This window comes from Venturia canescens, chromosome 8 (assembly GCF_019457755.1).
Source record: "Venturia canescens isolate UGA chromosome 8, ASM1945775v1, whole genome shotgun sequence".
NCBI lineage: Eukaryota > Metazoa > Arthropoda > Insecta > Hymenoptera > Ichneumonidae > Venturia > Venturia canescens.
This window is the reverse complement of record NC_057428.1, coordinates 21993368-22010537: the sequence shown is the minus strand read 5'-3', so window position 1 is coordinate 22010537 and position 17170 is coordinate 21993368. Positions and strand designations below refer to the sequence as shown.

The window sequence follows — 17170 nt, the reverse complement described above, 5'->3', positions numbered from 1 at the left end:
CCGGTATTAATTTTCCTCAAAAAAATAGAGTAAATTATTTATTTTTTGAACAAGTGTGCGTATTACTTAATTCGAATTTCAAGTATAAAGATCATTATTGCGGAAATGAAAAAATTTGAAGACACATTTTTTGAATTTTTCGAGTCCTTCCGCGACAAAAAAATGTTGTAAATCGTTTTTTTATATTTTGAGGACAAAATTATAACAAGAAGATATAATGCACAGTGTGTACCGACTGTTAGTAAGAAAGTGAAGAGTTGAAAAAATTTTTCTCCCACTGGACGACTTTTTAGAGAGGAGAATGGCGCAGAAGAACACTTGGTATTATAGTTCTTCCGCAACGTGGCGTGAGCCGCGTGCGTCCGTTCATGGTAGTCGCATCTCTCCAATTAAAGGGAAGAACAAGGAGAGGTACGAAACGATCGGGCAGTCGCCCGTGCGCGAGGCATCGTGCGAGAGCATCTTGAATGTAAACCCGACTTGTAAGGAATAACACCTACATCAACGCACTTACACGTACCAATCAGAAAAAACGCACGCTCGCGTGCAAGCGAGCGAGCAAGCATCCGGAACCACGACAGAATAATAGAATATCGGGAATTTGATTCAACGAGTGAATTGAAAAGTGTTGTTCCGGCAAGTCGAACAAAGTCGGTGTGGCGACAAGAAAGAGAGAACCGTTAAAAAGTGTTCGCCCGTGTCGTGTCACAGTTTGTGATATAAGAGTGCCCTCTCTCTCTCTCTTTTTCTCTTTAGACGCTTTTTCTTTTTTTTTTTTTTTTATTATAAATGTGTCGGAGAGTCGGATCTCGGTGATCGTGAGAACATCCTTAAAACGAGGGCGCGCGTTGGGAGAGGATTAATTGAAACAAGAAACAAATTGTACGTGAGCGTAAAAAGAAGCGCGTTAGAATCGATGAAAAAATCGTCGAGGATGGCTGCCCCAGGTCCGGGACTCGAGATGTTTCGACAAATTTATTTGACGCCGGAGTGAAAGGGGCGCAGAGGGCGGGAGGGGGGGGGGAGGGGCGAGGAAAGGACGGCAAATTATAAAATAAGGCTCTTTTTCATTACATTACCCCGTGGTTCCTCCCATTTTATATCGTCCCTATTTGTTATTGTGCTTTTTGTTTATTTTATTTTTCTTTCTGTTCACTACGTTGTTTCGTCGTTCGCATTCTCAGTACGTGTCGCAAAGTAATGCGTTTTTATAGGTACTGAAAAGAAATTAAAAACTGTTAAAGTGTGGTGTATTCGTGTGTTTGCTGCGTAACCGCGGGTGGCGTCTTGCCTACTCGTGTAAACTCTTTAGACTCGTGCCTCCGTGTGGAGTCATGGTATCGAAGCTTGATGTAAATATCGGCTCAGAAGCTCCGAGCTTTTCCACGACAACGACAACTACACGACATCTCAATCGTTCTCAAACGAAAACCAAAGATCCACAACAACAACAACCACCACAACAACAACAACAACAACAACAACAACAACAACAACAACAAATGGATAATAAAGCATCGAGTCGTACCAATCTTAATAAAGATATGGGAGACAGGAGTGAATCTGATTTCGAGTTCGGAATTCCCCCTGAAGCTCCCGTCTTCGAACCCACCGCCGACGAGTTCCTCGATCCTCTCGGTTATATCGCAAAAATACGACCGATCGCTGAAAAATCCGGAATATGCAAGATCAAACCGCCACCCGTGAGTCTTACTTTTTTACTTCCTATTTTATTCTCGGCACCGTAACAACACGTTCATTTTTTTCCTACTTTTTTTTGCATTATCTCGTTGCGGTTTTCCTCGTGCTTAGCGATGACGAGCAGCGGATGGATAAAACGTCACAAGTTCGTCTGCCCTCTCGTGTAACATGCGTCTCAATCATATTTCGTCCATTTTTTATTCTCTCAACCGTTCGATCCGAAATTCAGTCCAGGAACTATTGAGGTTTTTAGAACCCTCGCAAACGCTTTGTACAATAATAATAACAACGCTATTGAAAATACAATCGTGGCATCGTAGCTTTGTTAAAAAACCGTTATAATATATAAATATACAGTTGTATCATCGCGAAAGGACGCGGCATCCATTTCTGATTCGAGTTCCAATTGTATCGTATTTTTACATAAAATCATTGAAATATTGAACAATCGATCGGATCTGACTTTCTTTCTGTGACTTTACCTATTAAATAAATCCACTCGGTATAAATATTTTGTGCCCCCCCCCCCCCCTCCCCGCCCCATTCCTCTCTCTCCCAATGAAAATATTGCGTTTCCGTTCTTTGTTCTCGTTAAACGAGATTTTTTCAATCTGAGGAAATACAACATGCTCGAGGTTGGTAAAATCTTGAAGGCTAGAGCGTCAGCGACATTACATTTTTTCTCTCTGTCTCGCTCTCTCTCTTTCGTTTCGTTTCCTTCGCTCTGTCTCGAACTCTGTTCTTCCATGCCCATATTGCGTCATAAACGGGCGAGGATATTCCGCAAATTTTTCGATCCGCTAGCAATAAAAATAATAATGAAACTTTTTAAAAATGATGCATCTCGTAATAAACGATTTGTGACGCGTTTGGGTACTTCCGGTGGTGCGCAGCTCACTTCATTCCAACGTATTGACCTTTATTCAGCGGTCGTAAAATTTGAGCCTGTGCAGCTGAAAATTTAATGCTTTCAAGAAAGAGACATGCCAATGAAAATAGGGAAATAATGAACCTTGGAAAGAAACGAGACAAATTCAACGGAAAGGGGCTGCTGGGGTTTTTTTCTTTCTTCGTACAGCAATGAGATGAAAAGTACACGAACTCTCGGACTTGGTATAGAGGAAACATAGTTTTACGAGACACGTGAACTTTGCGTAGCGCGAGGAGGCTCTCTCCGGGAAAAGGGCTAAAAGGCCTAGGCGAACGGTACAGAAATCTCTTTGTTCGGAGGAACTTTGGGGGAAAAAAAAAATCACCCATTCGTCCAAATTTAATTCCATTTTACATTACGGTTTTTCAAGCCATAGCTTTCGAAGGATTTATTATTTGTCTTTTCCGAGGGTTTCAAACGCAAACTTTCGTTACGCGTGAAGGAATGACGTGTACTGGGAATTAAGCGAGTCCTGGAAAAATCTGTCTCGCTTTGCCCGGCGTTCAGTCGACGGTGTGAATATATTTTGCTGTTACGTGTGTGCCTGTGTGTTTGTGCACTGCGACAACGGTTTCGCTATGGGAAAGAGAGAGGCGGAGGAGAGACCATCCAAAGGTTTTCACTTAAAATGGCCGGTACTATTCCGCGCGGATATTCTCGCGTTCCTATCGGCATCATAGAAAAAATGATCCTTCGACTAATCTCAACGTGTAAATTGGATTTTTCGTATTATTACGAGGAACTCTTGAGACAAAAAATCTTACTAAAATGGGAATGAAAATTCTATGATTCGCCTGCGACACGAAGATATTCGTAAAATTCCTACGAAGACGAAGAAATAAAATTTCGCTCGTTACAAAAAAATCAAAACTAAACACAGATTTACATTTTCCCAATTTTTTGTTCTCCATTGTCGTTACTTTTCGTCATCATTATTACGTAAGTTTAGACAATGTTCAAGGACTACGAGCGATCGAACAAAGTGGAAGTTAGACGCGGAAGAGGACGTACGCGAACCGGTGGTGCAAGAGAGGCGGCCTGCGCGGAGTTAGGGAAGGGAAATTTCCTCGTCTTTCGTTGCGATGGGCACACGCCGGTCGATAAAGTTCACTATTTTATGGCTCTATCCAACATTGGCGGCTATTCCTTAAATTTCTATGAACGCTATGATTTTCGGCTTTATTTTTTAATACTTTTCGAAATTCATCGCCTACTCGTTGAGCTTGAAAAAAAAAGAAAGCTGATTGTTCGAAATAATTGTGCCTGAAAAAGAGCGTTATCCGAGAAATAATTTTGAGTAGTTGTCATTGTTTTTTTCAATGCGCAAAGGAATGAGCCTTTGCTGGAAGAGAAGAGGTGGAAAATTACGACAAAGGGAAACTAGCACGCGAGAAAATTTATTTTTCATTTTCACAAAAGTTTTGACATTTTGTTTAGTGTCGATGGTTTCGGGAGAGGAAAAAAAAAGAATATTTCGTGTGCTCCGCAGTTGAAGAATTTTCTTTTGTTTTTCTACAGAACTGGCAGCCCCCGTTCGCAGTGGACGTTGACAAGTTCAAATTCGTTCCGAGGATACAAAGACTGAACGAGCTCGAGGCTAAGACCCGGATAAAACTCAATTTTTTAGACCAAATTGCGAAATTTTGGGAACTTCAGGGATCATCGTTGAAAATACCTCTCGTTGAGAGGAAAGCTTTGGACCTCTATTCTCTCCACAGAATCGTAACCGAAGAAGGTAATTGAGCGTTTAATAAAAATAAATTTTAAAAATGGCAATCGTTTTTCTAACGTTGGAGATTTTTTTCATCCTGAGCCCACCCGGCAAGGTCCTCTCGATCGATCAATAATTTACGTGTTCGGCGATGTGCGCTATTTTTAGGTGGAATCGAAAATGTAACGCGGGAACGAAGATGGGCCAAGATAGCGAACAAATTGGGATACCCATCGGGTCGCAGCGTCGGGAGTATATTGAAGAATCATTACGAGAGAATTCTGTATCCATTTGATGTTTTTAAGCAAGGAAAAACACTTGGACCGTTGGACGATATCGTAAGTATAGCGAAGAATCATATCGTTATGCCGGGGGAATGATAAAATTTAAAATGATGAAATTAATATAGATAAATAATTTGATTTCGCGACGCGTGTGTGTGTGTGTGTGTTCGCATTCAGAAATTCGAGTCCGAGGCTGAGTTTCCGGAAAAGAAAGATCGCGATTACAAGCCCCACGGGATAATATCGCGACAGCAGATAAAGCCACCACCGGCGAAATTTTCACGTCGCTCGAAGCGCTTTGCCGGCGAGGACAAGCAACAGGATGCCGGAACAATTAAACAAGAGGACTGTAAAGAGGAGTGCGACTCGGACACGGATTGCAAGACGCCCCTCAAGCGAGAAAAAGAGGATCCGGATGACAAAGACAGCAAGGAACTGAAAAAGCTACAATTTTACGGGCCTGGTCCAAAAATGGCAGGTTTCAATACCAAAGAAGGCGGCGGGGGCGGGACCGGCGGCCCGACACCCGGAGGAGGCGGCGGTAAAAAGTCGAACAAAACGCGAGGGGTCAAGTTGACGTACGAGTTTGATCCGTTGGCTAAATACATTTGTCACAATTGTGGACGAGGCGACATGGAGGAAAGCATGCTCTTGTGCGACGGTTGCGACGACAGTTATCACACTTTTTGCCTCTTGCCTCCGTTGACCGAGATACCGAAGGGCGATTGGCGATGTCCTAAATGCGTTGCCGAGGAAGTCTCCAAGCCCATGGAAGCTTTCGGCTTCGAACAAGCACAGCGGGAATATACCCTCCAACAATTTGGCGAAATGGCCGATCAGTTTAAAAGCGATTATTTCAATATGCCCGTTCACATGGTGCCGACCTCTCTCGTCGAGAAAGAATTTTGGCGTATCGTTTCCTCCATCGACGAAGACGTTACCGTCGAATACGGCGCTGACCTTCATACGATGGATCATGGCTCTGGTTTTCCGACCAAAACGAGCGTTAATCTCTTCACCTGCGACCAAGAATACGCCGAATCTGCGTGGAATTTGAACAATTTACCGGTCCTCGAAGGCAGTGTCCTCGGACACATAAATGCCGATATCAGTGGTATGAAAGTCCCTTGGATGTACGTCGGCATGTGTTTCGCCACGTTTTGCTGGCACAACGAGGATCACTGGAGCTATTCCATTAATTATTTACACTGGGGCGAACCCAAAACTTGGTACGGTGTACCAGGCTCCCAGGCCGAGAAATTCGAACACTCCATGAAATCAGCCGCTCCCGAACTCTTTCACAGTCAACCTGATTTGTTGCATCAACTTGTTACTATTATGAATCCAACCATTCTTACGAACGAAGGTAAAAAATTAACAAGATCGACGGAGCTTGCCTCAATTACGTTGCCAATCTTCGTTATTTCTTTATTCTTGTTTTTATTTTGCGCGTCAGGTGTTCCGGTATTTCGAACCGATCAACACGCCGGTGAATTCGTCGTTACGTTTCCACGCGCATATCACGCCGGTTTCAATCAAGGTTACAATTTCGCCGAAGCCGTTAATTTTGCCCCTGCTGATTGGGTAAATTTTTCATTATTAAAACCTACCGCCATTCTTTATATTGCTTATGTGAAAAAACTATCATGATCCATTTTTACTTATCCGTAGCTTAAAGTCGGCCGCGATTGTATCTCTCACTACTCGAATCTTCGTCGCTTTTGTGTCTTCTCCCACGACGAGTTGGTCTGCAAAATGTCCCTCGATCCGGACTCTCTTGACATCGGCATAGCCGCTGCAACTTATCAGGATATGCTGCAAATGGTCGACGACGAGAAGAAACTTCGAAAGAATTTACTCGAATGGGTGAGTGGACGACTTTTAACAATTAGTAATTGTCGCGAAATTTTCACGAATATTCGAATATTTATTTTTTCATTTGCACTTCATTATTTTATATGCTTTTTCATGCAGGAGTAAATCATTCGAAAAACTTGATTGAGAGCCACGCCGGATCGGTGTTATCTCGTTATTTACCTTTTCCACTCTTTATTTTTCTTCAAATTTGCTCATTTCCTTTCGATTGTTTTTTTCTCTTGTGTGCTTTTATTCCGACCGAAATGACGAAACTTTACGACTTGACAAACATTTGAAAAAACTCAATTTTTAAAGGCTTACAAACTTTATTTTTTGCCTGATAATTATTCCTAAAACTTATCGACGATTGTTCACGAGTTTCCTAATCTTTGGAATAAATAAAAATTACGCGAATACCCCGTTTCTTGATAAAATCGAACGGGGAAGATTTTGAAATGCAAAATAAAAATGTTTGACAAAAAATTTACAAATATCTCAGTATTAATATAAAATTTCGATCAGTTCATTGCTACGCTCAACTGTCAATTACTAAACATTTTATGGACATAAATTATTCTTATGATACTCTTGCATTGAACATGTAAGTAACCATTCAAGAGAATCGGAAAATTCAAATTTTCCCGCCTCAAACAGCGCCTCGGCTCGCAGTCTGTCGTCGACAATGTCAGTTTTGCCTCGATAGTGGAATTAAGGTGATATTCCATGGGCAGTAGTACAGCAGCAGCAACGGATCCATGTTTATAAAATATTTGTATATGGTATAGATATGTGTATACGAAAATCACTAGATTGCCGCTGCCGTGCTGCTACCGTTGCTGCCGATGAAATAAACCCTTAAAAAAATATTATATTACATTTCTCGGCGAACGTTGGTTCACACATGTATTTATCTGTCAGTGGGGGTGAAGCGTGGAGGTAGGTCGGTCCGACAATAGGGGAGAGGAAATTAAGATAGTAGTCGTGGTTAGTTTATTTGTGCGCGCATGGAGTCGTGAAAGACGCGTGAAAAAAATGAGTTCGAAGCAGTGTTGAGTAAAAGAGTCCGCGCACACGGCGCAACGGTTTAGCGTTCGGCAACGATTCAGCTGCGCGGCGACGCAGCGGCGGATTTGCAGGCGAGCGGGGATAACATCGTAAAAAACTTTTCGGAGAGGGGGCAGAGCATGGAATGGTATAGAAGGGAATAGAGGAGCGGGGAGAAAAATATCGGCGTGTGTGGGTATTCGATATGTGTGTATTGTTCAGTCTGTTGGACGCGATCAGTGAGGTACTTCCGTGCTCCATAATACGCGTTCCACGTTACCAATCCCGTTTATACATGCATTTAGTCGCTATCAATCGTGATCGCGGTAACGTTCAAGCTCGATTAAACAAAAAAAAAAACGAAAAACGCGCATACGCTTTCACGGGGACATTACGAAGAATCAACGCAGATCTTCGGTGTTCTCGAGGAGAACGAATCAGATTACTGTGTTTTTCGTACCTTGTTTTTTCGTCTTTTGGAAGCAAAAAAACCGGCGTCGTTCACCAGGACCTTGACCATTTTGGCGTTGCTGCGCGCCCGCGTGTGTACATGTGTGTGTTCCTTGTTTATGTATTTTCTCAATTTCCTATCGTTGTCCCGTTGTTAACGCGCCTCCTATCGCGTCGTATACACGCATTTTGTTGCCTTTTTCATTTTCTCTGTTTTATACCTCTCTGATTATGTAACTCTTAACGGTGAGTGAGTGTGTAAACGCGAGGTTATGTTATTCGAGCCCCCATAGTCGGAGGATTTTTGTTTCTTCTCTACTCCGCATCTCCCCCACGTTAAATAACGCGTTTTCCTGTATTATAGACGTATATTCCTTGTTATACTTGTTGATAGCGGAGACGGAAAAAAAATGTCACTCTCCTCGTTGAGTCACATCTTTTTTTGGACTCCCCCAGTACACTAACGATTTCACGCGGGAACCTAAGATGTATTTCTCTTGCCTTTTTTGCCTCTTTCTCCATCTTCCTCGCGTTCTTTATGCGCTACGAATCCGTACAGCTGGTTAGAAAGTTCCGAGGTTTCCGTGAATTCTTTTCAACCCTCCTCGTGCACGCCGTCATTTTTTTGCCTCTCTCTTGTGTTTTTGTTTCAATTAATTTTTCCAATTGCCCCTTTGGTCCGTATCTTTGTAATAATGAGGTTATTGAGGCCTCTCTATTCACGTTGACGTGGATTACATGTCGTGAGACGTTGCGTTTGCGTTTCCATTATAACCTCAAAATCTAAGCTATTACGAGTTTTGTGCGAAACGGTTGGCCTATAACCACTCGACGATAACGACAGATGCTTGATAAATTTCATCCTCTCTGTTACCAATGTTTTGTCAATTGTTTTTTTTTGGCAATCAGTTGTTTACAAAGTTTCTTTCTCTTTGGGATATTTTTATTTTGTATCACTTTATCGCGTATTCATAAAAGTTACTTCGTCATAACCTCCTTTTTATTTATGCTTTTATTCGCGTTGGTAGAATAAAAAATTGTTCATGAAAAGTAGAATAAATACATGAAAGATTCTCAACCAAATGCTTTCAAAAACTTTTGAAGCATCTAATACGGAAACTGAAAATTCGATCAGTATTCTTCTAACGAGTAATTCAGGAATATCCATTTCCCGGAAGGCGCACGTGCTTGAATGTTCTATCTTTTTCTTCTGACAGGGAGTGACGGAAGCGGAGAGAGAAGCTTTTGAGTTGCTGCCGGACGATGAGAGACAATGCGAGGTGTGTAAGACAACGTGTTTTCTGAGCGCCGTGACGTGCTCCTGTCACAGCTCGCAACTGGTCTGTTTGCGTCATTTCACCGAGCTGTGCGCTTGCTCGCCAGAAAAGCATACCCTGCGCTATCGTTACACTCTTGATGAATTGCCCATTATGCTTCAAAAACTGAAACTGAAAGCAGAGTCCTTTGACTCTTGGGTATCCAAAGTCAAGGAGGCCATGGATCCAAAAGGAGAAAAAATTGAATTGACCGAACTGAAAGATCTACTCAACGAGGCAGAGAGCAAAAAGTTTCCAGACAGCGAACTCTTGACTGCGCTCACAACCGCTGTTCAGGATGCTGAAAAATGTGCCAGTGTTGCTCAGCAACTTCTAAACAACAAACAACGCACGAGGTAAACTATCAGCATTTTATCTTGGTCTTGTGAAATTGTTCATACATTTTAAGGTAACAGATGAAAATTTTTTTCACCTCAGGACACGACAATCGGTCGATACTAAGTACAAGTTGACGGTCGAAGAGCTAACTCTATTCTATAAAGAGATAACAAATTTGTGTTGCGAGCTTAAAGAATCCGACGGAGTCAAATATATCCTGGATCAGGTGGTACAATTCCAGAAAGACGCAGAAGAATTTGAGACAAAGACAGGTGAAGATTATGACCTTGCTAAATTGGAGAAATGCATAGATTTTGGTGACTCGATATGCATCGAATTGCCCCAATTGGCGAGATTGAAGCAAAAGCTGAGTCAGATACAGTGGCTGGAAGAAGTCAGATCAATGCAAGAAGATTCTAAATCTATAACGCGCGAGGACGTTGCTAAATTGTCAGAAAAAGGTATGCTCATACCACCGCATTACAGTATCGAAAAAATGCTTTCGAAGCTGCAAGAATTAATGGCGAGCATCGATGCATGGGAGGAAAAGGCAAAGGTTCATTTGAGCTCAAAGAACCGACAAAATATCGTTGCAATCGAGGAACTGGTTCAGGAGGCCGATGATATCGACGCTTATTTGCCTAGTCTCGACAGCCTTCAGGATATTCTTACGAAAGCAAAGAATTGGACAAAAAATGTGGAGGAAATTCAAGCTCGGGAGAATTTTCCTTACTACGACACGCTTGAGGAGCTTGTACGTAAAGGGCGCAACATTCCGCTACATCTCGATGCTCTACCGATGCTCGAATCAACCCTCTCCCAGGCTAAAGTTTGGAAAGAACGAACGGCGAGAACATTTTTACGAAAAAATTCTCATTACACCCTCATGGAAGCGCTTTCACCTCGAATCGGTGTGGGCGTTCAAGCACTTAAAACTAAAAAGAATAAGGGTGACGAGAGTATCGGTGCCGTATTCGTTTGTGACACGAAACTAGACGACACGAGCGAATCTGCAGACGTCGTTGCTGCTTTCAAATTAGCCGAACAACGCGAGATGGAAGCTATGAGAAACTTGAGGGAAAGAAATCTCGTCAAAGCTAGCCTCGAACACTCGAGGTATTGCGTCTGTCGGAGACCCAGGTTCGGTCTTATGCTTCAGTGCGAATTGTGCAAGGATTGGTTTCATTGTAAGTAGCAAATTTTTAATTGAAACATTAATACCCGGTGCTCATTCCGTTACTCATTAGTATTATTATACCTTTGATAATGATTCAGCCAATTGCGTACCACTTCCAAAGACCATGTACAAAGGCAAAGTACCGAACAATCGAGAAACAAAATTCTTGTGTCCGTGTTGTCTGAGATCGAGGAGACCCCGGCTCGAGACGATCCTCGCTCTTCTTGTTAGTCTACAAAAAATTCCAATTCGCTTACCCGAAGGCGAAGCTCTACAGTGTCTGACTGAACGTGCTATGAACTGGCAAGATCGTGCGAGACAAGCCCTTGCAACGGATGAGATAAGCACCGTACTAAGTAAACTATCGGTACTCTCGCAAAAACTCGTAGAAGCTGCTGCACGTGAAAAAACTGAAAAAATTATCAGCAGCGAATTGAAAAAAGCTGCAAATAATCCGGAACTTCACCGGCGAGTTCAAGCCATTGCTCCCTTGAGCGGTGTCCACTCGGACGACAGTGTCCTCAGCACTGCTGTAAGTTATCTATTACATTATTGAAATCAATCTATTCGGTGACTTTCAGTGTTCCTGTCTTTTTTTAATCTCAATTGTGTGTTTCCGATTCATTATACTTTAGGACGATGACGACGATGTCGTGACGATCGACGGAGACGAGCCAACTTGCAGTACGTTTAACAGTAGCGAACACGCTTATTCCTATGGTGAGTTGGATTTTTGTATGATTTCCCGATCCATCTTTATCCGATACAGAAGTCCAGATCGTTTTTATGCATTCGCGATCTTACGATTTGCCCCTATCATCCGTGTTCGTTCTATGAAAAAAAAAAAAAGAAAAAAGAAAAAAGAAAAATAAATATTATGACCTTTTATTTTAGTATCGAAATTCCAACGAAAATCGCAAACTCAAAACTCGGAGACTTCCGTAGTATTGTCGGAGAAGGCGAGAACGCGATTAGAGGAGCTGATGATGGAGGGTGATCTTTTGGAGGTCGCTCTTGACGAGACACAGCACATATGGCGAATTCTCAGTCACACGAATAGTCCGAGCAGCGTGAGAAAGTATGCGGCATTTGAAGAGGTTCAGTCCAATCTCAGTAGTGACATTAAGGACGTGAAAAAACGCGGTAGAAAGAGAAAATCCGACGAGTTTGAAATGATGAAAAAACTGGGTCGTCAAAAAGTAGAAGACAAAAGCCCATCGAACGTCGTTAAGCGCAAAGGTGGCTTGAATAATAAAGAGAAAAAAGTTGTTTCTACTGCTGCGACAACGACAACGACAACGACGACGACATCAGCAGCGTCAGCGGCAGCGGCTACAACGACGGCAGCAACGACGACTCCAACACCGCCTGGCCCGTTGAAACGAGGACCTCGAAAGGTATTACGTTTTTCCTTCTGCACATTCAACGCTGTTGTGCTTATTTTTGCATTTAAAATTACCGATTATGAACGAGGCCTCTGGGTTCTCGTAACTCCGACTACCGCGATTTCAGTCTTACGTTACATTTACAGATGAAACGAAAGGAGGGCGAAGAACTGCCCAAGAAGCGTGGAGGAAATAGGAAAAAAACGAAGCAAGATACTTCAGACGAGGAGGATGATTGTGCGGCGGTCAGTTGTCTTCGGCCAAGTGGTAAGAAAACGATAAAATTCCAAAACTACCTGCTCGAGAAGACTTATATTTCTTGTTTTTTAATATTAATTTTTTCTCTCTTTTTTTTTCTTTCATTCAAGGCAGGGAAGTAGATTGGGTTCAGTGCGACGGTGGTTGCGACGGTTGGTTCCACATGCATTGCGTGGGGTTGGACAGAGCAGAAATCGCCGAGGAGGACGATTATATTTGCAGTAATTGCAAAGATCCTGATCAAAATGCGACGGTATGAATAACTTGCGGGAAAACTGTACCATTCGCGTTTCTCACGCCAAAGTCATCCTACATTATATTTTTATCTTGTCTATATTTTTTCACGCTTTTTTCTTTGGTTTTTCTCACTTTTGTCCCGTCACCCTTATTTTATTTTCTTTTCTCCTATCTTTTTATTGCAGATTCAAGAGAGCAATCGTTTTATGCGCTGAGAATTTGGACTGAAAAGTGCATCACGTTATTAAAACAAGCTACATACACACACAAAATTATATACAATTACACGAACGAACACACATATACGCGTAACACGAAAGATTTATATAAAACAATTGGAAAGAATTAAGCAAGTTGACGAGAGAAACACAAATACACGAGCAGTTTCACGATCGAGACTAACGAGTGACGGACTCGAAAGTATTGTCACAAGGTTCTTATCACGATTTATTTATTTTTCCATAATTGTTATTTTATCTCTCTCTCTCTCTCTCTCTCTCTCCTCCTTCCTCACGTTTTTCAAGCACGCTTGTTACATTTTATCAGTATTTTGTTTTCGTTTTCAAGTTACTTCAATTGTTCTGCATTTACGCACAAAGAAATTGATATGGATTTTTGAATCAGCGTTTATAAAAAACAGGGTGGTTTTGGAAAAAATGTTCAACCCATAGCTTTATACAGAACGATTATTTTTTTGTTCTTGTTTCGGGACTACGTTCGCGCGCATATATAGTCGCGAGATGCCGATCCCCGAGACGAATCATTAGGCCTGGATGCACTTCTTTCACTTTCTCAGTCCCAGGGATACCACAGCGCCGACACTGAACCGGAAATACTGGAAACAACCTCCTTCGTCAAGATCTACTAGTCCGCTTATTCGTTGTCTCTCTCAGTCTCATCTCTCGTTTTCCTTCGAGCATCGGAGGAGGTGCTATTGAGGATATCCGAAATGATGAAGATTAATCAGGGAAGATCGAGGATGAGAATCGTCTCCAACTGAAATATGAGGAAAGGAAAAAACAGCGAAATTTCCTTTGTGCGCTCGAGAATCTATGAAAATTTCATTGGCTTCTTTGTTTTTCATCAAAAAATCCTCGATGGTGAATCTTTGCCCTGCTGCATCTTTGACATACATTGCAGAAAGATCAGAAAAAAAATGTGAAATATGGGGAAGGAGCTCTCGTACGTACATAAACCAGTAGTGATATATAAAACTCAAAAATAGTCCCGTGAAACTATTCGCTCGTTCATCTCGGTCTCTCGACTTATTTGATCAGAAACAAGAAAACATTAAAGACATTAGCTAATCTGTGCCGCGTGAGAATTCCACTTTTCAAATCCTCATTCGCCCCGTGTAAAGTTATTGACTGAGCAAATGATGTATTTGAAGTGTAAGAGAAGAAATATTGATCAACCATAGATTATAAATTAAAAGAGAGAGAGAGAGAGATCGTGAAAGAACATATTAGTTTATTTCAATATAGATTTTCGTCGTATCAAAATGATTTATGCAAACGGATGAATACCGAAACTTTTACCTATTCTACAAATCTACAAAGAAAATAAAAAACAGATTGGCTCATGGTAGGAGACAACGAGTATCGCCCAGTCCCTCCTATTCCTTACCGCGATCTTGTTTTTTTTTTTTTTTTTTTTAATTTTTCAATTTATTACTAAAAAAAGTGGTTGAAATAATGGAAAGAAAAAAGTCATTTGAAGACGTTAATCAGACTTCCCAGAGAGCAAAACAAATTAAGCTTTTCCTCGTCTTGGGACGAAAGCGGAAATGAAGTATAAATACATATATGTACATAAATATACATATATAATAAAAGCAAGAAGCTTGATTCGATTGAATCGCCGTGTAAATACGCCCACTCGCGTCTCCTGCTTTTGGGCTAATTATTATTTAAGTTGATCCACACACCTGAAATAGAAAAAAATATGCGGGCAGAGAGAGATAGAGAGAAAGGGCAAAAGGCATCGTCTTGTTGCATTGTATAAAGATGATTTAAGGAAGGTACTTGAGAGATAAATCGTTTTATTCTGATTTAAACAAAAAGAAAACAACGTTCTTAATGAACACTCCGAAACTTTGTACAATTATTGCTGTTGAAAGATCGAATTTGAGTTTTTAAACGAACTTAAAGTTAACGTAGCATATGGATATGTATTTAGAGATGTAAGAGCACGACACACAGTGTGTTTTAAATGCGAGGATACCCTCACGAGAAATACGAAAAAAAAAAAAAAAAAAAAAACACGAGTGGTATCGTTTAAAACAGGCTGTGACAAGAAAGGGATGATAAATTTGGTAAAGTTCTTGATTGATCTTTGAAGGATCTTGAAAAGATAACGGAGATTTGAACCGTGATATTTTTAATGATAACCGACAACATGCTTGTCGCGTTTGAATTGACAGAAAAAAAACTAAAGGAAAAAATTCCGCACGAATTTTCTTTTTTTTTCCTGTCAAGATATCATCCATACTATTTCATACATCAACTTGCTTTTTCATTCTTCATTTTTTTTGCTCGCATTAAATTCAGAATAATGTTTTTTTTTTTTTTTTTATTGTTCCACATTCAATTTAGCTCTCCGGACTTGCCGTCATTTTTTCTTCTAATTTTCGTTGTTCCAAGCTCTTTGCGGATTCTCGGTGATAATATTTTGTTGAAGAAATTTTATTTTTTCTTTCGAGTCAATTTCACACGTGAAAATTACAGTATTCCGTTCGCGACACATTGTAACATATTCATATATTTATTTTTTGTTCATGAGACATTTTTTTAAAGTTCTCGACTTTTCGATAATCTCTGTAAAAAGTTGAATGAAAATATGACGGATCGAATGGTTGTTGAAACTTGAAGAAAAAGTGCGTATTGCGTAAAAAAAAATGTAGGTACACTCCAAAAACACGAGCTCTTAAGTTTTCATTTTTGTTTTGACGCGTGGGAATATATTTCACCTCTTAGATATTTGTATAAACAAAAAGTATGTTTCATCGCCTGTGACGTATCGTTATCGGATAATTCGTTTTGTTTGTACCGAACCGCAAATCAATAAGTGTCGCAGAATCCCGAAAAACCGTGCGAGAGGTTTCTTGAAAAAAAAAAAAATAAGGCTCAAGTATTACTCGAATGACCGGATAAAAATACAATCGAGCAAAATTCTTGCGTTTCCAAAAAGAGAACAAAACGAGATGGAGTAAAAAAGCGTATTGCAGTCGACAGCATAAAAATACCTATTTTACTAAACTACACTGAAATAAAATAGCCTAGTTTAACGTACACATTTACAACAATATAAACAGAAAAAACACATATACATACGTATATATATACGCCAATGTATATATATATATATATATATAAATATGTGTGTGTGGATATTTATCACGACAAAAGATTAAGATTTAAAAAAAGGTTTAAACGACGATGTAGTTATTTAGAGAATGAGGAGCGACGTTTATAAGATTATATCGTATTGATTTCTGGTAAAAATATATATTAAATGTATAAGTGTATCATCAGATATCCACTGGTACGAAAAAAAAAAAAAAAAAAAAAACAAACAAACATAAAATCTACAAAATCAGTGCTTTGCGTCGTGAATGCTCGAAAAACCCGTTACCTTAGTTTAGAAAGTAATTCTAGATCGAGCTTTCGTTTTTTATTTTTTCTCTCTTTTCGTCCTTGCATACTTATATTTCTTGCATAAAACTGGCAATAACGAGCTCTCGGGTGAATTTTTTTTTCTCTCCAAACGAAACTAATGCAAATCAGGTATATATTTTATTATGCAACCTCTGAATAACGGCGCCATTGTGGGAAGAAAGAAAGTAATTTATCTATGGTTTTTTGGCTGCTCAGTCAAAGAAAAAATGTTGGCTGAAAAACTCTGTAAAAATTCATCGTGGTATCAATATACGTGCAATTGATTCTCGTCATGTTTCCTCGCGTGGACAGTTGAATCGAGAGTAATTTATTTATTGATACCTCGATTGATTCGCATATGCTGTTACGCGTTGAGCAATGGTAACGGCGGTAGATTTTTTGTAAACCGACACGCTTCGTTACCTGCAAAACTGCTTTTTTCAAAAAAATTGAAAAAATTTCGTTCGTATGTCGATCCGCGAGTATACGCCAAGCGAAATGCGAAACGCTTTTCACGACCCGTTCGTTTGTTTCGTCGTTCGCGAGTGTCGGAGAAGGAATAGAGAGAAAGTTAAATAAGCGAGCATGTATGGTAAACTCTGATTTGCAAATATTAATATCTAGAACGCGCGGTCGCGTGCAAGCGCACTAGATTCCGATCCGCGAAGGCGTCCAGTGACGCATTCGGACCATTTCTTCAATACACAATGAACTCTAAATTTGCGATCGGACCGATTCATACTTAAGTCATATCAAAGTCCAATTGAACTGCGTTATCGTTATTGTAGAAGCTAGTTCCGACTTTTGTTTTTTTTTTTCTTACA

General features: G+C 40.5%; 1 protein-coding gene across 4 annotated transcripts; it reads left to right on the top strand.

The window, feature by feature from the left end:
- The first annotated feature begins 424 nt into the window (after window positions 1-424).
- On the top strand, window positions 425-16226 carry Kdm5 (Lysine demethylase 5). 4 transcript variants are annotated; one of them, XR_006261847.1, is made up of 15 exons: window positions 425-1703; window positions 4151-4367; window positions 4512-4681; window positions 4805-5993; window positions 6084-6211; window positions 6299-6493; window positions 9196-9650; window positions 9733-10820; window positions 10909-11342; window positions 11446-11530; window positions 11705-12207; window positions 12342-12462; window positions 12564-12706; window positions 12876-13123; window positions 13487-16226. XR_006261847.1 is itself a non-coding variant. In XM_043426830.1 (14 exons), exons 1-14 carry the CDS (start codon window positions 1335-1337, stop codon window positions 13556-13558), a joined length of 5169 nt encoding a protein of 1722 aa, XP_043282765.1. In that variant the 5' UTR covers window positions 425-1334; the 3' UTR covers window positions 13559-16226. The 4 variants fall into 4 exon arrangements, 3 of the variants coding, with proteins under 3 accessions (XP_043282765.1, XP_043282764.1, XP_043282766.1); XM_043426830.1 differs by lacking the exon at window positions 12876-13123; XM_043426829.1 differs by lacking the exon at window positions 12876-13123 and having other exon boundaries at window positions 13424-16226.
- Window positions 16227-17170: the final 944 nt, after the last annotated feature.